Genomic DNA, 23,761 nt, shown 5'->3' with positions numbered 1-23,761 from the left:
AGCTCTGGAGCAAGCAACGCATGGGAAATGCAACGCTAGAAGGATAAATTAACTTGCAAGGCTGGGGCTAATTAGTTTGAACCAAAGTCTTGCTTTGTACAAAGAAGAAGAAAAAATCAGACAACAGTTTGCTTCTACTGTGGATCACATCCCTCAGAAAATGCCAGTTTCCCTAAAGCCCTTGGGAGACAGGAGTGCTGCCTGCCTGGAAGGACAGTGAATCCAGCCTCCTGCTCAGGTTAAGGACCAGAGCAATTACCAAAACAGCAAAGGATCCTTTAGCCACCATGAAAAAAACACGGATCTGGGCTGATCATTCAGCTGAATGACAAGTAAAAATTACTTCTTTGCCTGGTTATTAGTTGTCCAGCAAAACTTCTCTTTATCTGCAAATATCCTTCAAACTGAGCAGTGAAAGAGAGGGCATGGCTCCCTCTAGACCTAGGCAGAACAGGGTCAATAAATGCTTCTCTGGTACTCAGATAAATGCTCAGATAAAGGAGGTTGGATTGGAAAACTCACTGGTTTAGATCAGAATATTAAAAAACTAAAGCCCAGTTTTCTGAATGATAAAACCCAAAATACATTCCAAACTTCAACAGGCCTTCATTTTTGACAAACAGGTAAAAATAAAAAGTTCTTCAGAGTAACCTGAGAGTCTTTGTGCCAAATCTCTACCAGTTTCTATCACAAACAAAAGCTGCAGCGGCAGCCCTGGGTCACCCTCCTGTTGCAGACACAGTGAAGCACATTTTCACCTCAGGAAAGCCTGCCTGCCTGCCAGTGCTGCTGCTTCCTTCTTGAAATTCAGAGTATTTTATCTTTTTGTAAATTGTTATTATCAAGTATTACTGTAACATCTACTTTTTAAGATTTTAAGCTAACATTGCTTTGCTGATTGTTCCAATATCCCCTAACAATGAAATATTGTAATACAAAAGTTAACTAAGGTATAAACATGCAAAAGGAGAAGTCTCCCTGCGATCATAAAATGATGTTATTTTCTGTTCAGCAGTTCATGTTACTGCTGTTCATGCTAATTAATTAAAGGAGCTGTTGCTGTAATGTGCAAACAGGGAATCTGAGAAACTGAGAGGGCTTTTAGGTCTCGGAGTGAAGTTAAGTCAATCTGGGCGCGGGCAATCAAATGTAATGAAATCACTTGTCAGTGCTAAGCTTGCAAAAACTGTGAAGTTTGACTAGGGAGTAAAAGGATTATAATTAGATTTCCAATAGGATAATAACTAAATGGCAGAAAGCAGTAAAGAGAAAATATTACTTTGTTAGCTAATGGTGCTGCTGTTCGGTTTCAGTTTTTATCAGCACACTTGTAGTTGTGCTAATTTAATTTGCTTTTATCAGCAAAAATGCACTACTCGAATGGTACTTGAATGTCATTTGCAAAAATCATTGATCTGAAGGTGCACTTAATGACACCCAGTATGTTTATTTTATGTGGAAGGGAGATTGGTTGATAAAATGGTTGATGCACTGTGGTGCTGGCCCAGGAGTGAGTGATGGAAGGAGGAGCAGGAGAGTGTCTGTGTGCTCATCACCTGCTCTGCTCCACTCCAACCACCACTCATCTCCTCTGCCAGCTAAAATCCTCCCAGGCCCACCTCTGAACTCCATCTGAGGATGGAGGCTTTAGACTGCAAAGTTCAAAAAAGTTTTAAGTCTCATCTGTATGAAATTTCTGTTCAATTAATATACAAAGCAGAGAGAAAATGAGTCAACTAAATAGAAAAGATTTATAATGCAGATCAGAAACGCAGTACATGAACAGCTTGTGTTAATAAAATCATTTTAAGAAATGAGCATAAAATATGATATGACTTAATCACTGTGAAAGGTAGCTGTGCAGTAGTTCTGTAATTTTCCTTTAAACCGTCTTAAGGAGATACTGGCAGTGGAACTAATTGAATTTCAAAGGAAAAGCACTGTGTGAATGATAGATTTCTGTCCAGCAGAGCTATTGACAACAGAAAAAGAAAGGTCTGCATTGATGCTAAAGCTTTTTTTTCTGTGCAATAGAAAGAGATTTTGGAAGCCTGGAAACAGCTTTGTGTTAGGGACATGTGTTTTGCCCCTTCCTCCTCCCAGGGCTCAAAAAACAAAGGCAGCAAATGACAGGGGCAGTGAGGGAGTGTGCAAAAATTGTTAGAGCTGCAGAGCAATAGGAGCTGTCAGGGACACGAATGGTCATCAAAGGGAAAGGGAAGAAAAAGTTATTACAGTATCAGCATAAATAAAAATGAAAGAGATGGTGCTACAGGATAGAAACACTTTGAAATCTAAACAAGCTCTACAGAGAGCTCTCCAGAAAGCTTTTTATCAGCTGAGAGTGACCAAGTGGCTCAGTTTCCTTAAGAGCAGGATTACCATGCCAGGGAGGCCAGGAGCAGAGAAGGGAAGGGAATGCTTTGCCCTGGAGGGACAGGGACAGGGACAAGGACAGGGACAGGGACAGGGACAGGGACAGGGACAGGGCTCAGCTCCTGCTGCTCAGGTCATTCCTGCTCTCACCAAGCCCGGGAGTACTGAACACAGGGAATGTCCAGCTCTCCCTCTGGCAATGCTTTTAACCTGAACAAAAACTTCATGAGCCAAAGCCTCTCACAACTAAAGGAATGATGTAGTTGGGATCAGATTAAAAGAAAAAAAATAAACAAAAACGCCAACCTGAAATAAAAATGGTAAAATCACAAGGTCTTCCTGTGTATTAATAAAGTACAGGTGATGTAGGAAAGTTCTCTTGATTCCTTCCAGTAAGTAAATGGTTGTTGGAAGTGGCTATGCATCACCTTCCTCACAGTATGTGTCATCAGTTTTGATGTAAAGACACATTTGAGCCAAGTGTAATGCTTTTTTTTTCAACTGAAAGCTGAAATTGCCTTTCTTTTCTTTCCTAGAGTCTGCCCAGATGCACCTTTGACTCTCAGAGCTGTTTGGAAGAGCACTGAGCACTCCTCTCAGCAGGTACCATGAGCAGATCACAAATGTTAGGAACATTTTGCCTGTTGAATTTAAACACGTGTGTCCCAAGTGCTCATCCAATATTTTGACTATTTCTGGCAGCAGCAATTTTCCAATTGCAATATTTAGAGCGCAGCTCTAATCATATGTGCACAGCTATATACACACATATGTCAGATGTATATATCTGCATTACAATAAAGCTGTGATTCTCCTTCTCTGTAATACAGAGCATATGAACCTAAAATCACAAGAAGAGACAGCAGTAAAAATATTTGAAAGCTTTCCTGTGAGGATGACAGATGGACGACAGATGCATACCAGAGGTATGCAAGTCAAGCCTTCCCCAGTTGAAGAGAAATGCTCAAGTGAGGTTTGTGACTCTGAGTGCATCGCAGCTCTTCCTTCTCCTGGCTGCACAAAGTGCCTTTGGTTACCTCAGCACAGGGGAGTTGGGCACATTACCATTACAGGATGCAGCAGAAAGGGTGGAATTGCTCTGAGAAGCAGCAGTTCTATGGAAGAGGCAGCTGTCTCCAGCACAAAACTGAAGGGTCTGGAATGAATATGGCACAGGATTCAAGGGAGAAAAGCTCTACAAGCTGGACTTTCACCGAAGTCAGAGAATTTCAATGTTCAGATTGCTCAGACCCAATTTTATCACAGGTGACAGTGGATTTGCTGTGTAGCTCAAAGAGGTTTCCATGGGGAATGGGAATATCCCTTGGCACTCTGTCTCAGCTTCCCCAAAGGAGGATTTCTCAACTCCTAAAGTCCCAGAGCTGCAGCCAGAATGCATTTAGTACCTTTTGGGGAGCACTCAGACAATACCTGGAGGTGCTGCACTCACACCCAGGCACTGAACAGGGAGGGAAAGCAGCACCAGCCAGCTGCCCATAACATGAACATGGCGTTTCTTTATCTCTTACAGTTCATGTATTTTTTGAAAATACCTGAGATCTTGATAGGTAGGTAAGGACCAGAGGTAAAATATTTCAAGAAGATAGATCATATGTAAATTCCCTTTTGAACTACGGGCATACATCTTGGTAGATATGTATCAGTTTTAATACAAATATCACCTCCACTTGAACAAAAGTTAATTTCCCATTTTGTAAAGTACTGCTCTTACAAAGGTTTTTCCATATCAAACAAGAAAACAAACTGAAATCTGTAATTTACATTTATCTTAAAGCAGGCAAACAGGTATTAAAATCATTCTGCATGTGGTCCATACTGCACCTTGCATTGCTGCACTGTCATGCTGGGTTCCGTTGTGTTCTATTTCCATATCTGGGATTCCAGCATCTGAAAGATAGGAGACTGAAGATTAATGCATTCCCCTTTGCCCCTCTCTCAGGCATCTTTACAAAAATATTTATAGCAAACTAGGGTGCTCTCCAAGCTAACATGGTCTTGCATAAAACATTTGGTCCTCATAGAATTTTCAGTAGTAAATTGTTCCCAAAATGTGCAAACATCACTGGTCTCACAGTGAATTATTTTTAACGTGCTTCACATTTGTCTGGTAATCAGATAATAACCAACACGTGGTAATAATATGCCTGCAAAATCCTCTTGGAGAATGAGGGCATCTGACACTTGAAAAATAAAAGTCAGAATTAAACTGTGATAATATTAAACTACATTGACTCTTGCATATAGCCAAATACCTCCAAATTATAGAGTTGAAGAATATAGCCAGTGCCAGGCAACAGTTTTGGGGTGTGTGTATCAGTTTGTGTGAGTGCATGTTACAGATAAGAACTGTGCAAATTGCATTGCAAACCTCAGCTCGGGATGTGTGAGCATGTGTTACCACCCAAACCAAAATTACAGCTGTCATATTATGTGAAATATTTCCAGATCTCGGAGAAGTGCTTTCCAAAGAGGACTGTGCTCTTTTTTTTCCAAGTTGAGGAGGAGTCTCATGACACTCACTTTGGACCTATTTAATTTCCTGTTGGTGATACCTCTTGTCTGCACAGTCCTTGGGGTGGGGGTGGGAGCTCCAACACCCCAGGGTGTGATGGGAACAGATGCCATGATCCACCTTGTGCCAACAAGGATTAGCATGAAGGGGATGTGATTTGAATCCACGGCACCTCGAATCCTGCAGAAACATCTGCTTCCCTGATAATACAGCACTCAGAAATTACAGGAAGGAAAAACCCACACCTGAAAGGGAGCTGCGTGTACAATTTGGGAGTTTTTCTGTGCAAAAGCTTGTTCTGGACTTTCTCAAATAGGGAATAACTGCACTGTTGCTTTCACAGATCCCTTCAGCTGGAGTGCCAGGATCTGTCACAGAGGTGATGCTTTGCCGGTGACCCTGCAGTAACTGAGCTGTGTGACAGCAGGGCAACCCTGCAAAGTGCAGTCCTTACAGGAGAGCAGCATCTCAGCAATATGTGTGTAAATGAAATTTATGCCATGTATGCATATATAGCTCTATAAATGTATATGATCAAAAAAGGAGTATTTTCACATACACAATTTTTTTTCTTATAAAATTACAAGTGACTGCTATTCTGCAAGATTTCCCTTACTCAGATTCCTGTTTTGAAGGCAAGTGCAGGGCACTGATCTATCAATCTGAAAAGATTCTTTCTTTTCAAACCCTTCAGAATCCACATTGTATATACAAAAAATGACAAAGTCATCTGTAACTAATAACAGCATCTGTTAAATGAGACAGACCGTCAGAGTTAAATTAAAAATACTCAGAATAGCCCTTCACATTTTGTTGTCATAAAATTGTACCTGCAATTAAATTGTGGATTAAGATGCTAATGAGCTACTTGATTTGCATGTGCAATCAGATTAGCATGTAAATATCAGCTTCTTGCAGGCACTAACATATATATGACTACCTGAGTGTGCCTGCAAATCAAACTCCTGCAGCCAGGCCCACACTAGCAGATGTAAAGGTGTGTTAATCACCCTGCTGGCACCTTGGCATCCCTGGATTTGTGCTTTGCAGAACTGCTGGGTGCTCCTGGCTGGTGTGAGAGCAGCAGGTGCTTCCCTGCAGTGGCAGCACCCTGGGGAGTGACCTTACAGCACATCAGGATTTTAGGGTTTCTCTGACATTCATCTCAAGGTGCTGCTTCTGTCCATGGGATCCAGTCTGGCCATTTGTCTGATCCAGTGGAGGTGGTGGAGCAGGTTTTTGCTGGCTCTGGCCACCCACTGTGCCCTGGTCACTGTCCCCCAGCACGGTGTGACAGTGGCTGTAAATCCACACCTGAATGCCTCCCGGGCACTGTCAGTGCTCCAGGAACAGTAGCCAGTCCCAGGCTCCAGGATCTGCAGGGCTACAAACCAGCAGCTGAGGTGATGCCTATCAAAGATGCTGCTCTCCTACTTACGGAGTTTCTATCCCTTGGGTGCCTCAGATCAATCAGAGCCTGTGGTCCCTGCAGAGCACTGCTGTGCAGGTCACACACACTGCCTGCCCAGGCTCCAGAGAACAGTCTGGGCAGCTCTCACAGCTGAGGACTCCAGACAAGCCAAATTCATTATTTTTGCTCAGCAGTCAGGCAGTTTTTGCACTCTACAGTCTCTAGCAGTGCCCAAAGCAGGCAGCACAAATTAACACACCACAGGACACCTGAGTGCAGCAGAGGCTGAACGTCACTCTGATTCCTGAGCCTCTGCAGAGGCTCCAGGCTAGGGATGCACAGACTAAACCTTAGCTGCAGAACCCAAAATTAATTAAAACTCAGCTAGGTTCAGTCTTAAAGATTCAAACCAAAGCTCTAAACTTTGGCCAGAACCAGCTTAAGCACGAGAGGCAAATCCTCCCGGTAGCCAGAACTTAATCACTGTTTAGGAGATGAACTGATTTGCTTTTGTTTCACAAGAATATTTGGGAAGTGTTCAAAACCCAGTCAGCTCTGAAAGCTGATACATATTTAACAAACTTAATAGGTCCTGAGGCTGAGCAAACTTCAGCCAAACGGCTTTTAAAATGAAGCTCAGCAGTTCTAAAAATGAATCTGCTGGGAGAGAAGAGTTCAGAGAACCTTATAGGAACCAAATTTCACATTGTCTTAGCTGGCACTGTAACAGATTTCTCTGTAATATATTCAGCATTTCTTGTCATCTCTGTGTAAACTGCTCTGTCTGTTTCTCTAGTTGCAGACTTATTTTTTTTTTCATTCACGACCCAGAGCACATGGCCTGAAATAGATTTTTATTTATTTCAGGAAAGAATTGTGGGGGTTTATTCTGAATTTGCTCTGTGCATCATCATATTCTTTTTCCTCACTCAATCAAACATCATTTGAAGCTAACTGTGAAAGGCCAACTAAGACATTACCATTTAACATCCTGAGACCGTCACCTGATGTGGCCTGTTTAAGCGCCTGTTCCACTTGTTCTCTCCTCTTGGACTCAAATTCCAAAGCTTCCTGCAATTTTCTCTTTGCCTTCTTTTCTTTCTTCAAGCGTTTCTGGATTGTGGCTGAAATGTGAATACAGTGTAAGAATGGCTGTCAAGGCACAATTAATAGATGGAGACTAGAACTAAAAAAGTTAGTTTATGTTCAATATTCAAAAGTTCTAGCTTGAGATATATGAAACAAATAAAGATGTGCATGTGGTGATGACCTGGAAGACAAACAATTACAATTCTGAGGACACTGATTATTGGTGAAATTCTCTTTCAAGTCAGGAGCCACCTAAGTCTGTGAATGACTTGAGGATTTTGGTGCCTTAACTGGGACTCATGAGGGGCACAGTGTGCTGTCCTACAGCCAGCTAAGTTCTGTTTCACAGAAATACCCAGTCCTATCACACTTGGGTGATGCAGCATTCCTGGACACCCACTGCAATTTAACAACTAAATAGTATTTACTGACCCTTCCCAACTCAACTGAGAAGTGCCCTTTGGTGGCTCCAAGTGAGACCTGACACTGCAGACAGTTCTGCACACTTAAAATTTCTATTCAAAAAGCACAGGAAGATAGGACTTGGCACCACCTATACTTTTGGTCTTATCTAGTTTTATCTTTCTGATTTCATGGATCTAATCTAGAAGTAGCTTTTGGCACATGAAGTGCTGCTCCCTTCCTTCAGATGCAGATCTGAATTTTAAAAAGAATACTGCCTCCTTTGCAACAGCACAGCGAGAAATTCAGATTTACCAATTTAATTGCCTATTATTATCAAAAGCTTCTAACCAGTCATGGTTTTGTCTCAGAAGGCCCCATCTGGGGTGTGCTACTGTACCTCAATCTCCTGATGTAAGAAAATATCTGGGGTTATTTGCTTCAAATCTTGCACTTGGGCAGACAATTTTTCATTGCTCTATTTTTTGTTGCTGAAGTTCTCTACAAGACAAACTGAGTAGCACTGAAGCTGCAGAAATGTGGGCTAGGGAAGTAATGACAAAAATCACCTAAATACCTGAATTACAGCCATATCTTTCTCACAATGAGACTGATCCTCAATGCTTGGAGAATAATAGCACAAAGAAAAAGAAATTAAAGCTGTCAAACAAAGAAATCAGGCTGGGAATACCTGGGCAGAGTGGTGTTAATACACCTGAAAGCAACGGAACTGCACCAGCTTCCCTCCTCAGAACCTGCCAAAACTCTCTGGAGTCAGCTGCCCTACAGGTAATAATCCTTCAGCCACTGCTCTGCCTGCTTACAGAAATGTGTGCTTCGTTCTGGTTTTATGAAATTTAAATCTTTCATTACCAGTGCTGCTGCACTGCTGCATTACACTGGAGCCTGAATGTCACTTAACTCTGAGTCCTCAGCAGCTCCAGCTGGAAATGCCAAAGGGTAACACATTTAATAGGTATCTAAACTCCATTTTTCATTCACTCACCTCTGCTTTGCAGCTCAGCTGTGAGTTGCCTTTCCAAGCTCTCTCGAAGTTCTCGCTCTCTACAAAGCTCCATCTTTAACTCTTTCTTTTCCTGCTGTATCTGCTTTTCCTGGACTCTTGCATTGTCCACAGCCACTTTCAGCAGACCCTAAAACACACACAAATGCAAGATCTGAAAACATCATTTTCTTTCAGCAGTGACAAAATTCGTCCATTTGTTTCTTTTACACCCTCTAGGAAAACAGGAAGATTAGAAGCAGGAGCCTTTAGCCCTGCAGCACAACTGGGCATTGGAAATAGCTAATGTTGTAGTTATTTGTGAAGAACTTTGTGGCATGGAATCATTCAGCAGAGCTTTGGCTAATTCATCCTGCTGCTGTGGTTTGTTACACACACAGTGCCATGCCTCTGCTGACCTCAGTAACTGCAGAGAGAAGCACTGCAGGAATAATTAGAATGATGAATTTCAATATGACCATTATTGCCAATTATTAAGTCAAATATACAATGTATGAAACTCTTCCATGATTGGTAATTCCAGAGAAAGAGGAAACCTAAGCATGGCATTAAATAAAAGAGATTAAAAACTGCAGATACAAAATAGTTTCTGGAACATTTTTAAGAGTAAAAAAGAAACACACATCATCTAACATGATGACATAACCTGGCCCTGTAGAGAATTTACCTGAATGTTGGTTAGTAGTGTTTCTACTGATGAAAGACCATCAGCAAAAAGAAATGGCGCCGGAAATCCAGGAGGCAAGGCCTGTCCAGCCAGTTGGACTTTGTCTAAGGTTGGTTTCATTATTGGAATGGCAATTTGGACCTCTTCTGTAAAGACAGGTTTAAAAGTGACATCAGAAAGAAATACAGGTGACTGCAATTTCTAGAAACTAGCATTTTGTTTATCTGGAAGTCAAAATACAAGGTGTTAGTAAAATCAACATCGTTTCAGTCTTTGGGCAGCTGGGACTGCTGCCAAGGCAAGTTTGCAAAATAGTACAGAACAATAATCAATACACTGGGACTATAACAAAGCTGTAATAGAGTACAGACTATTATATCTCGAATTCTACAGAATTATACTACAGAATTATAACAGTATTACGCAGTTCATTAAACCTGAATGACCTGTCTTCATTCTGTCATGTTTGCCATTCTGTGATGTGCGTTTTTTGTTGCTATAACCTTGGCAAAATTCTAATCAAGGAATGTATCACATCTCTTTACTCCTTTACCTTTCCCCTTGCCGGGCTCAGCAGTAAATAATCTCCACTGAGTCATCCATCCCCTCCTGCTCTGCCAGCACTGCACGGACCTGGAGCATCTCCTACAGGGAGCAAACTGGGGCCTGGCAGCTTCCCCTTCATTCCTTCTTTCAAATAATTTGTGTGCTTATAGATCAAGCTGTGCACAGACAGCAGAAATGTGTATCCACAAAGAAACAATGATAGTAATTGGTTTTTTTCAAAAATCCCTTCAGTTTGGTGAAGAATCACTTTTACCACCAATGAACTCTCATTTTTTAATAGAATAATTAAAGCATTTTTTAGGACAGTAGATGTATCTCCTCCTCTCAGATCCCTTGAGTACTCCTTCTCACATATTCATTTTAATTGCTGAAAACTACACAATTAAAATCTAGCTGTCTCTAAAGCCAAACCCGGTACATTTCTTTTACTCTGAAATGCTAAAAAATACTTATGTGCAATATTTCATGGAAATCCAGTCTATATATATATCTATATGCATCACAATCCTGCACTTGCAGAAATCATGATTATCTCCCCAGCAGCAGCCTTGGCCATGAGCTCCTGATGGCAGTACCTGCTCAGGGCAGCTGCCCAGCCAGCCCCAGAGTTTCATCTGTCTTGGTCATATTAAAGCCTGGATTTACAATCAGACCACACCATATTTAAGAGGTCTCCTTCTCCCACTCCTGTTTTTAAGGAATAAACAACTTAAAAAGAATCTGACAACTAATTAACCCAGGGTGTCTCCACAGCAGCACTATGTTCTGGTGTAACACACTCCAGGAGCCTCCATCGAGCTGCACTTCTTGCCGTGTGTCTAAAACATCCACCTGACAGCAAACCAGAAGCATTAGTAGTTTTTAAGAATTCTTTGAAATCTCCGGTTTGGGAGTATTTTGTCCTTGCTCTGTGAGTTCATGAAATGGAACATCTTCCTAATGATTCTTCAGGACTAATAACAAAAGCCAGTAACCTCTACATGTCCTCAGAGCCAACATCTTGGATGGAATTTAAGTGATCCATTTAAAAAAATCCCAACTCGGAGAACAAACTCAGACCATGAAGTTTGTGCTGATTCAGACACACCACTCCTCATATTTAAATATATCAGTGACAGAGTTTTTAAAATAACCCGATTAGTTGTCGCACATGATGCTGCACAGAAATAACAGCTAAGCCATGGAGTCACAAAAGACTAAACAGAAGTGGCATTTGGAAAAGAAAGCAATACATGAAGTATGCATAACAAAACTGGAGCTGCTCTAACACCTCTAGAAATCTCTGCTGTTTGGAGATGAAAGTAATAACATTAAATTGGCCGAAAGGAAAATTACTATTGACTGTGAAGACAGGTTGCATGGTCTATGGTTTGTAATGCTACTGTACAGCAGATTGAAGTTTCAAAATAGTATTACTCTTCTTTAAAGAGATAGACACAGCTAAATTAGGTGCTGCTTGCTGCAGTGAGGATCAAATGCAAAAAGAATCATATTTCATCAGACCTAGTCAACACCAGGAAAATAAATAGAAATATAAGAGGTATGCAGGCAATGATTCATTTTGATAATCTGGCCCAAGAGAGACACATAGAGACAGCACACAGATCTAAGCTTCTACCAAAAGACAAATAGGACACAGAGGGTGGGAATTGGGATGACAGTGTAGCAGAGGTCACATCGATTTTCAGCAGCAGTTTTCACACAGATGAGATAACCCTGGACTCTATTTGGCCCATTGTTCATATCCTACCTGTCCCAGAAGCAATAAATTTCCAAGTCCCAGAAAAAGGGCAGTAAAGAAGAAGGATTCTACTTATGACTTCTTATGATTAAGTTTTTGTGCTAACCAAACATGCTTTGCAGACCAAGGTCACATTGCATGTTAAAGTCTGTAATAGCTGAAACTAGAAGCAGCATATTATGTTTTAGCGTATATGGGTGGAAACTGTCAAACCATTCATCATTTTTTTTTCTGATTGAAATCACACTCTGCAAAGATGAATGATAAATGCATTAGAAATCTATTTCAATCTTGTAATAGGTCTTCACATCTGAACGGTGTCTACATCTTGCCCACACTCTGAATAAGTGCACGGTTAGGCAAAAATTTATTAGCTAGACTTGAGGAATCATAATTGGTAAAGCAATTAAAAATGGCATGTGCTCGAAGCACTTCTTGTGGACTGTATCAAATGCATCTCTTTAATGGAAAAAAAATAATGTTGATTTAAGGGTTTTGATTTTAGACGCCACTAAAAATATAAATGCTAAAAGCTGCACTCACATATACAATACAACAGAATAAGCAAGAAATAAAGCCAAGACAGCTACAGTCTGACCAAGGACACAAACAACCTTTCTGATTATTGAAGCAAAGTGGGAACTACTTTTATTGAGCCTGTTTGTTAAACCTGCCATGCTTTATAAAAGCATTCAGGAATCCATTTAGAGTGCAGTCTTTTTATTTTAATTTCTAGCTGACATCCAGATGAATAGATGAAAGCAAGAATTATATTGCAGAGCAAAGAAATACACAGTAAACACTAACAGTGAATGGAGTATCATCCTGGGAAAGCACACAGAAATCTGCTAGGAAGTTTCTTGTTCTTAATTCAATATGCTTAAGTATTTCATCATCTGTCTTCTGCCCAAATTGCAGGAGCAGGGATTGGCAAATGAAGCATCAACCTCCAGACTGAACACAGCGCTGGGAACAGGGGAACCTGAATTGCTCCCTGCACAGCCCAAACCAACAGGCACTTTTATTTGCCAGCTGGTTTATTTTCTTTCAGAAGGCATGTTTTTAAAGCCATCAGTCACATCCCTGATCCACTTGACACGCCACATCCCTCTCAAAACAAGGCAGAGATATTAAAGGTACAATTTACACCAGTTAGACCACCAGGTTATTTCTTCCCATGCACTTAAAAACTTTACCTACCTGGAGCTGTATGAGCATTATTCACCTCGAACAGCTCATAGAATATAAATCATGCATTAAATAAATGCATGGCATACGGAGGAGAGAGAAACAATTTATACAGAATTTATAGTTATTAATCTGTTAGTTACGCAGCAGGACATTGGATCTCAGAAACCCTTCAGGCAGGGTTAAGAAGATGGTTTTGGACATAGATGGTAGCTGGGTTACTCCTTTTCCCTGCCTGTGGCATAAAATTCAGAAACCCAAGGACTAAAGTGGTTTATTACAATTGTAATTCTTTAGGTTTCATACCTGAGTGAGGGGGATTACATTTAATGGCCCATAGTTACTGAACAGCCTGGATACTCTAATGGACCTCTTTGACTTTTAATAAAATAAAGCAGAGGATCTGCAACATCAGCTGGGTTGTCTGTGTGACTCATCTCTGGAAGTAAAATACATATTTGAAATAGCATTATTTGCCCAGAGATCTGACAGAATCATACAAACTGATGTATCTTCATGGTGGCAAGAGATCCCCTGACTCCCAGCCCTACATCTACTTCACAGCAGGGAAGGGTGGTATCCAAACATGGGTATTTTAATAGAATAAGGGCCAAAATTCTGATTTTTTACTGCAAAATCAGTTTTCTGAAAAAGTGAAATTTCTTATTTTATTTTTAAATCTTGGTAACCTAATAAGTATCACTTAACTAGAAATCAGGTTTGTTGGGTTTTTTTTCTTTTACAGCAAAATAAGTAATCTGAATTGTTTATTTCAGGTATTCTGTATGTCTAATTCTGCAAGGACAGGGTTATCTGTCTTCCATGTCTTAAGAACATCCAAAATCCTCCATAGCCCTCTGCCTGTCTTCTTTTGCCCCTCACTCATTGCTGCCCTGTCAGGAGCTGAGACTCCTGATCATCAGTGAGAAAAGAGATGCCTCCTGTAAACCAGGCACCAATCAGACTTAGAAATTTACTGCCTTAACCTTGTGATTCAGGTGCCAAATTTAAAGTCAGTGCTGTTTTTCTTAATTACAGTCCCCTGAATGAACAGGGTCAATGAATGCAATTGAGGAGTAGCTGATTAATCCAGTGCAGTACCTTTAAATCAGACTTCATTTCATTTTCCAGTGACTGATACAAGCATTGCTCACTACTGAGCTTTGCCATGAAAAAACTTCACTTTGAGAACAGTACCTAACATTAAATATACATTTCCTATGCATTTCCATGTTGCCTTAAAAGCTTTTAGAAACAACCAGAGAACAGTAGCATCAGCCATGATCCACCTATCTGTGTCTATGCAGGTTCTCACCTGTGTGCTCTAAAAGCACTCGATTTTGTCCTGAACAAGTTTTTAATAAAACTTTCTCACTATTTTCAATACAGCATGAAAATACAGACCATAGAATCATGGAATTGTTGAGGTTGGGAAAGAGCTGTAAGATCATGATGGAGTTCAGCTGCTCCCCCAGCACTGCCAGGGCCACCACTGACCATGTCCCCAAGGGCCACATCCATATGGCTTTTGAAACCCATCAGGACTGGGGACTCTGTCACTGCCCTGGGCAGCTGTGGCAGGGCTGGACAGCCCTTCCAGGGAAGGAATTTTTCCCAATATCCAACCTGACCCTCCCTGGCACAGCTCAAGCCATTCCCTCTCCTCCTGTCTCTGTTCCCTGGAGCACAGCCTGACCCCTGACTGTCCCCTCCTGTCAGGAGCTGTGCAGAGCCACAAGGTGCCCCTGAGCCTCCTTTGCTCCAGGCTGAGCTCCTTTCCAGCTCCCTCAGCCCCTCCTGGTGCTCCATTCCCTTCCCCAGCTCCATTCTCCTCCCTGGACTCACTCCAGTCCCTCCGTGTCCTTGTCCCAGAGCTGTCCCAGCAGTGCAGGTGCCCAGCAGTGCCAGCACAGGGATGGGCACTGCCCTGCTCCTGCTGGACACTCCATTCCTGACCTCCATTCCTGACCCCAGCCAGGTGCCATCGGCCACCCCACAGAGCTGCTCCCAGCAATGACGAGGTGTGTCCTCCCAAAGGATGTCACAGAGCTGCCACTTGGCGTTTGAATACGAGGAGGCGGCAAAAAGCAGAGAAATGAAGATTTCGCTAGAAAAGGCTGAAATTACAGTTTACAAATTGCCTTTATCTGCGCACTCTTTATCAAGAGGTGCATAATTATACAGCTCTGACATTTTCATCAGTGTACTCTCATTAATAACACAGAAAATTATATCTATTTATAACTTCAACATATTTACAATGTACTCTGATGCTCACATGGCACTGGCAGTAAAAACACCTGAAAATATTTTATTAATTCAAGCCTTAAAAACAAGGACCTGAGCTAGATGAGATACTTGGTTTGCACTAATAATAAAAAATGAAATTAAAAAGTGCAGCAATTCACTGGCTCAACATCAGAACTAAAGAGTTGCACTGCATGTAAGTTCAGTCTAAAGTTCAGTATGCACAGATTAAGAAAACCAAACACAACTCATGTCAAGTACTCCCACTAGGGTTTCTAATAAATACATAAAGAGCCTTCAAAATGCTATTTTTTATAGTCAGAATTATTTACAATTTGTAGTTTGTCTGTGTTATTATTATCCCTGCTTTGTCCCTTGAGCTGTTCCATAGGCAGGTTCTGGTAATCTGGATTCCAAAATATTGAAAGTTGTTCTGTGCCTTAAATTGCTTCTTAATCTAGAGAGAAGCTTAAATCCCACTGATCTGCATTTTCCATACGGCAATTTTAAGTAACTAGTTCTGTTCAGGCAGTAATAGTACCTTGTCACTCCTCACTACGAGGAGGAGGATTATTTCTACTGACAACGGAGAGAAGGGAAAATGTGAACTATTCAATAAAAGGTTAGTAGCAAAATTACTGCGGTGTGGAAGAAAGGGGGGAAAATGAAACAAAATAAACAAAATCCTCCTCATGGTCATGATCAGGAGGTTACAAAATTTTTCTCAGCTAACTCCTATTAACATTCCCAAAGGCTTTCTTTCGTGGTGATTTTTAAGCATCACTGTAGTCTGACTATTCTTCTACTGAGATTTTAAAGTGTCAGATGAGGATGGGTAGGAGGAACTTGCCAAGAAAAAAAAAAAAAGATTCTTCAATTTTCTTCGCGGATTCAGCTTTTCCCCATTAATGTTGAGATTATTTCTTCAACTATTTTGTTGCAAATATTTATGACTCCATATGGAACAACAGATGTTGAAGAGAAGGGATAGCAGAAAAGACTTCATTTTCAGCAATTACCCTGCTACTTGTTGTCATACTGTAGGTGTTCTTAGTGCATCTATTTTACATACCACCCTGTCCTTTCACACACTGCAAAAATGTCAGTTTGGATAATTAATGTAATAACTGTAGTCCAAATCATTTCCACAATAAAAAAAAAAATATAAATAGGACAACAGGAGGAAGAAATCAAGAAGGCAGGGGGAAAAGAGGAATTGCTTTAGCAGTTCTTCTGGAATATCTGATCAGGAATCAGTTTTCAAAGCTGCATTAGGTCCTTAATACAAAATCTTTCCCTTTGGGACTGATTCCAGTGACTGTCACCAAGAAGAGAAATCATACCAAGAAACAGGAAAACAAAGCTATGCAGGAAGCAGGATAACCCTGTAGGATCATATACAATCAACACCACAGAGAGATTATAGTTATATATTGATTTATGCTAACATAGCAATTATGACACAGAAGATACTTAACCTCTTAATATATTTTAAAATAGTATCAAACTAATATCAATATTATTACTGTTGAGTTCAATTTCTTAAAGTAGACATATAACCAGCAGTTAAGCCTTTCAAATATTTGAAACAGGAGGAATACTCCATTTCCTGGATATTCCTGGATAATTATTCTTGCTTTATTAAGGTTTATTTTACAGCTGTGTAAAATAGGTTATAAAGGACAATTCTGCTATTATGTCCTCCCCTGCTTAGGCTTAATAAATATTATATTCCACACCATCCATTAAAGCCAAGCAGTGGAGAAAATAGGAGTGGTAGTAATCTCCTCCACAGATGTAAAATACCTTTAATAAAATAAGGGTGTATAACAGTCAGGAACAAATTACTGAGGTCTGCTTTAATAAAATAGTACCCTTAAAGCAGTATTACTCTTAAGGTACTGACATTCCCACTGGTGATGCAGTGTATCCTTTCAAAGCAGTGCAGCTTGTTAAAATGGCAAGATATCTTTTTGCAATAGAGTGTTTGTGTCCAGGCAGATACAAGGTTTGTATAGAATGCATCCAGGGAGCCATAAAACTGGTGGGGAACATATTTCTCCGTGGTATTTTAGTACTTCGAAAAATTCAATCACTGGGAAAAAATGTTTTGCTGTAAACATCTGAAGAGCATTATAAAAGCAATGGCTTCCCACAGCACCTGCTTAAATAATTTTAAGAGGGAGTGAGTATGTCTTTGCTCGTCTTCTAAAACTTGTAGAAAGCTTCTCCTATTAATTTCCCTGGTGCTGTCAGGCCAGGGCACTTTTAATCAGAAATAATTATGAGTGCAATTGGGGAATGTTCACTGGAAGGATTTTTTGCACAGCAGAAATAAGACAACTTTCCAAACTGATCGTTAGGAGAAATATGATTAACAGGAAAATATACCCAGAGAGATGATCACCTGAAAGGTTTGCTTCTGAATGAATTATGAATTCCTCAGATGTCAATGAAGAAGGTCTCTGCTTACATATCCCAGTGTTTGAATTCAGTTCAGTTCCACATTGATTTTATAAACCCTGATTAAGCATGAGAAATCCATCCCTTTTTAGTTCACCTGTTTTAATTCTGCTGTAGACTTTTCCCCAGAAACCTTTAACCTTGCCCAGCTCCTGATCCATCCCACACAGCCCAGAGCACATCCCTGGTCCTGTGAGCTCATCTTCACTTCCCAGTGCCACCAGTCAGACAGAGCCAGCATCTCCTGCAGGACCACAGGTCACAGAGCTGAACCCTGACACAACCAACCCTCTCTCCTGGGCTAAGAACAGCCAGTCTGGCTCATCCCTGTCCTCTTCTTGTGACCTGAGAGGCAAGAAGAGCCCCTCTGGCAGAAATGCAGCCCTGGTGTGGGCTGTGACACTGCAGTGACAGAGTGACCAGGCTCACAGATATTCCAGCAGCAATCCGTGTGGAGCTGCCTGTCCATGGCAACATAGCACAACTCCTGACCACCAAATAATTACATGATGCTCTAGGGAAAGACAAGTTTTCCTAGCACAAAGCCAATCTATCACCTGGAAAACCTTTCCTGACCCAAGTGGCAGCTGCCATCGGGGTAGAGATGGAAGCTAAGCCCCAAGTACTCTACATCCACCCCTCTGCAGCCTAATAACTGGGAAGTCTGCTGCTGTCACTTGTCCTGAGCACTTTTAAAGGATCAGACTGGGAGAGGAAAGGAAAGCACATCAATCTGCTGTGTTCCTCCCTGAGATGAGCCCAAGCTGCCAGGGAGGTGGATGCTGTGCTGCCAGGGATTCTGTCCTCCAGAGATGCTGTCCTGCCAGGTGCTCCAAACCCCTAGCCTTACAGCCATGGCACCTCTGCAGTGCCCACCTTCTTCACAGCGACCCCCAGGACACACCTGAGACAAAATACCACTTGTAAAAAAAGTGTGAACTATTTCAGCAATTCCAGGGTGTGCTTCCCTCTACCTGGTTACCAGTATGGTGCAGGATTACAACTCCCAGTACGTGGTCTGCAGTTTTCCTCTTTGCCCAAGCACCTGTGCCACCAACCTGGAACTGCAAAATTCATAAAGCCATGCTCTGTTATGGGGTGCACATAGCAGAGTGTGGCAGTAGAGCCCTGATGGCTGGGCTAATTGCATTTAAAACAAAAAAATTCCAGCTTTAGCACCTGACACTCTCTGTGGCTTCTGGATTTGGCAGCCAACGGCTGGGGAGGCAGTGAGGAGCCTCTGAGACCTGCCGCTAGCTCCCAAGAAAGGAGGAAAACAGCAATTTCTGAAGCACCCTCCCACTGCAAATACAGAAGGTGAAAGCCCAGCCCTGACCAAAACCAAAAACACCTTGCATATATTTAGTTAAAAAACCCCAAGCAACTAAAAAGTATCAAACAATTGTCTGCGTATTTCCTTCCAAAGGACAGGAATGAGGCTCTGCACTCCATCAGCGCATCTGTGCTTCCAGTGGGACTCCCATCAGGCCAGCCAGGAGCATGAACTTACTGCTCTAAGCCATATTAGAAACTCTATAAGCATAAAACCCTTTACAAATGTTTAAGTTTGATTACTGCTCCTGTGACGTACTTGGCTTTTAGCAAGCGAAGCATTTTCCTTTCCCAACTGCCTTAGTCTCTTTGCAGGGCACATTATATTTTCACTTTGGCTTATTCTACCTCCTCGCTTTGAAACCCTGCATTACTTGAGAGAGTGGCTGACATCCCCATTCATGATAGTGCACAAAATGAAGCTTAATGAATCCCCAAAGCAATGTACTTCACGTGCTAAAATCAATGTACATTGCCTGCTACAGTATCTCCCTGTGAAATGGAGGCATTTGCTCAGAAATTTCTATCTCAACAGGGTCTTTTCTCTTTTTGTAGCATTTAACTGCCTTTTGTCTGCTCTTGTCTCCCTCCAGTGTTGCTCAGATGGCAATCTTTTATTCCTTGTGCAAACTCATTTGGAAAATGCTGGATGGGCTACAGCTGTGTACTGCTATGTAAGGTCTAATCCATGTCAAGCAGTGCTTTATACACACTGAATAAACACAATGAAGCAATGTTTTAATTGATTATTAAAAAGGCAGGGTTCTGGGCTGAAAGCAGTATTTAAAATCAGATTTAATCAGCTAGTTTTGTACAATTCTGAAAGGTAGTGATGCTGCACACGCTCCCACTCCAGCCCTGGAGTTCTCACAGAGGTGACAGCAACCCAAGGGGACGAGGCTGGGGATGGAGCTATTTCTGGGGGGTTTGTGCAAACTTCCAAGTCTGTGGCTCATGAAAAACAAGCAGTGGATCAAGATATTAATGGACACAAACCTTACCTGGAAGGGTGTTTTCCCACACAGCTTCCAGGAAAATAAAATACAGGTTTTTCCAGTCAATCCAGGTGCTGGGGAACCTTTTCAGCTCAGCCTTTCTCAACAGCAAAATCTGTTCTGGCTTTTACGATGCAGAGAGTCTGGATTTGCACTCTCTAGTAGTAAATACTGACTTCAAATCAATCTGCATTGCATCTGACAAAGGTATCCAAGCTGGATGTGCAGTCTGGAGCCGTAAAAAGTCTCTTTACATGATTTGTTTGAACCAACAACTATTAGTGCAACTAAAATTTTTTTGAATGCAGAATGTCAGAAATAGTAATAATAGTAATAATAAAAGATAAGTAATCAAAATACTCATAAATCAAAAAAAGTGCCTCTGACTCTCCACAGGACTCTGCACCTGGGGAACCACAGATTTTCTGAAGGAGTATCTGAAAGTTTGGGCAATGATTCCTCTGAAATGACATTGAAAATCTAAATTCTCCTTTATTCCAATGAATGTTCTCCACTAACTGAACTCCGTGGCATCCCAGAAATCTATGTGAAAAAGCCATTATAAAGCACCTAAGTTTTTTTCCTTTTTCCTTCCAACAAAACTACCACTGTTGTCCTGAAATTCAGGTACAAAAAACTGGTAATGTCTATTAGGTGGCAGCATGAAAAATCTTCATTAGCTTGAAGTACATGAATTATCAATCAAATGAGAAATAAGCAGAGAGCACCTGAAAATGGCAAGCTGCTGTAATTACAAATGATGTCTTGTGCATGACTGTGTCTCAAGAATTGTTACAGTATCCTGTGCAAAATCCCCAACATTTATATCCACAGTCCAGAATAATATGGTCCATTACAATGATGTACTTTGGAGCAGAAATAGCATTTTTTATGTTTCACATTGTTTCTGTTCTAGACACTGAATCTATATTTTGTTTTATATTTTAGAAAGGATGAATTCGCTTTAGAGAACTGACAGCTTATATGAATATTTTAGTTTTGCTTGCAAGTAACAGGAAAAAAACCATGGCATAAAACTCAAGCCCCAAGTTCCCCAGAATGCTTACTGAGAATAAATTTTATGTTTATTTGTATTTCATTTTCCTTGAACAACTGCCTTTCCCTTGGGTATTTATTAAAAGCATAAAAAGAATGAGCCAAATTCACTTCTCAATAACATCCATTCAGCATTGTTGGAGCTTGCAAAATTGCACTAGACCAGCCAAGGGGAAAATTTCACTCACTGTTTAGTAAATATATATAATTTTTTTTTTTCTGGTTGAGAAGATGTACTGTTTAATCTTTAAATTCTCTGCCTGCCCCTGCTTATCAAAGGAGAAAAAGCAGCTGTTTGGTTATAAATTGGTGACCTCACATAGGAATAACTGATGCATGTGCTGGGCTGAGGGTTACTCAGGGCTGTCCTACACCAGGCAATTCCCACTGGATGTGCTGAGGACTCAGCACAGTTCCCATCGACTCCACTACACAGAGAAATAGTTACATTTTCTTCTGTACTATTTGCCTGAAGATTCCCATAAATAATCTGATCTGACCTACATTCTAAAGCCCTCAGATTGAGGCGATGTTAGTGGAGGAATGGTTTAAAGTGAATTTGGCCACTGGGAGGGTCTATTCTCACTGCAAGGCTGGAAGAGCATTTTTATAGTGCATGGCAGACAAATCCACTTCTGTAGAAGTGAATCAGGGAAATAAAAAAACCAATGGAACAGAAGGTGCTGCTTGGGCTGTGAGCACGACAGACCTGGTTCAGGGTGCAGCCAAGGTGTCCCCACGTGTCCCTCCCACCTCCTGCCCACCAGGGCAGCCCAGGGCTGCTCTTCACCTGCTGCTGCAGATGTCTTAAAGCTGACCTGATCCCATAAACCCCAATTCCCTTGACAGAAGATCACCTCTCCCACTGCAGCTGCCCATCAGTGTGGGTTTGGTACAGTTTGATCTTGGCTTTTTTAACCAGAGCTCACAGGAAAGGTCATTAAGACACAAAAACTGTGACTCCTAACCAGAGCAGGGATTAGTGCTTCTTGCCCACTGCTACCCACAAGATTACACTTTACAGCCTTGTGAGTAGAAAAATGCTGTCTTTAAGATCTAAGGCAATGTTTTCAGAAGTCTCGTGGATTGTCTTTACTGGCAGCACAACAACCCCCAAATCCAGCAGCGAGTAATGTGACCATTGCCCTTGGCAGCACCATTAAACCAGGCAGCCAACTACTTCAAATGGCTGCGAGTGTTAAACATTAGTTCTGCCTTAAGTAGGTTGATTTTAACAGTCAAATGTGCACTGCAGTCTACATGAACATTAAAAGCACCTTTCAAACTTAATTTTACAGAAATGTTAACGACCAGAACAAACCACTGAAGGCAAAGAAGAAAAGTAATTATTTCAACAGATGAAAGGAAACAGTAAATTAACACTCTTGTTTTAAAAGGGGGCTCAGTAACTTATCTGCTTTAAGGAAATACCATTAAGTGGAGGTACTATGGATATTTCACTTAATATGTTTATGGTTTGGGGTTTCTTTTCTCTTCTGACCTTTAAAAATGAGGTCTGAGGCGAAAGGAGAGCCGTAAATCTTTAATTGAAATGCAACAAGTTCCAGAAACAGCTTCATCAAAATCCTAGCAAGGGAATCAGTTCCTAAATATCAACATTACGTGTCATGTACACACACATCAAAGCCATCAACAGCAACAACCTTTATGGCTACAGAGACCTCTAAATTCTGAAGAAAGGAGGAAGACAGAACCAAAATGACTCAGAAATATTCCTAACATACCACCAGTGCCCACATACATTAGGAAAAAAAAAAAAACCAAACTAGGGACAGCTAAACTAATCCTGTTATTACATTAAAAAATGCCCAGGGAGAAATTTGTCATAGTTTAGAAAATGTTAAGCTGCTTGTTATAAATACAAAACACACCAGTTTTTGTGCATGAGCTGTTATTCAGTGCAATTGTGAAAACTGTTTTAAAAACAGTCACTGGCTTGTAAGCAAGATTTTCTTACCATATGTGTTGCAATATGGAAGCAGATTGTGGACATTTCCAAAGGAATTTCACATATATATTTAAAAAAAAAAAAAAAAAAAACGTTTACAGCAAAATTTAGGTGATCATTAGGGTTTTTTGCCAGACATGCATTTTCAACACAATTTAAAAAATGTACTGATTTAAATGTGGGGATTGCAAATAATTTATACAGCATAATCAATGCAGCTGTATATGCCTTTCATTCTGAAATCACTCATTTGCAGACTTCAAATGATGAAATGGTTAATTATCCTTGTGACTTACACATGTCCACTTTGAAAATACGGTCAAATGTAGGGTTTCTTCAGCAAAGCTGCATTGCTGATGAAAGTGGCTTTAATCTGGGATTTTAATTAATATTTCTTCCTGAAGGATACTTCAGTAAAGGTATTATATTGTATTGCACACCTATCAATCTGCAAGTGTTTCTGCGGATTTTTATGGATGCTAAATTCTAAATACACACATCCACACAGGACACACAGCACCTAAGAGGTAAGGAAAGAACTGCACACAGAACTTAGCAATACTGAAGTAAATTGAGAACCAGAAGGTCAGGCAAAACTGATGATGTAGTCTCAGCAAACACTGGCTTTGACAGGAAAGCCAATTTAAGTAGTTCCCACGCCCCACAGCACAGCTCAGCAGCCCCTTCTGTGAAAATCTTTT

At 40.9% G+C, this 23,761-nt stretch overlaps 1 protein-coding gene across 2 annotated transcripts in view; it reads right to left on the bottom strand.

The window, feature by feature from the left end:
* The window catches only part of DACH2 (dachshund family transcription factor 2), a 230,583-nt gene that overhangs the window by 4,155 nt on the left and 202,667 nt on the right, over positions 1-23,761 (bottom strand). The window contains exons 8-11 of one of the 2 annotated variants that reach the window (XM_085060705.1): positions 9,503-9,648; positions 8,818-8,965; positions 7,325-7,444; positions 4,219-4,284 (exon numbers count right to left, since the gene is read on the bottom strand). In XM_085060705.1, the coding sequence (XP_084916831.1) occupies positions 4,219-4,284; positions 7,325-7,444; positions 8,818-8,965; positions 9,503-9,648 (480 nt within the window). Of the gene's footprint in view, positions 1-4,218; positions 4,285-7,300; positions 7,445-8,817; positions 8,966-9,502; positions 9,649-23,761 lie in introns of both variants that reach the window. The other variant, XM_085060704.1, reaches the window with a different exon arrangement.

Source organism: Lichenostomus cassidix, chromosome 4A (genome assembly GCF_008360975.1).
Source record: "Lichenostomus cassidix isolate B80296 chromosome 4A, HeHo_3.0, whole genome shotgun sequence".
NCBI lineage: Eukaryota > Metazoa > Chordata > Aves > Passeriformes > Meliphagidae > Lichenostomus > Lichenostomus cassidix.
The sequence above is the reverse complement of the archived record's forward strand: the minus strand, read 5'-3'. Positions and strand labels throughout refer to the sequence as shown.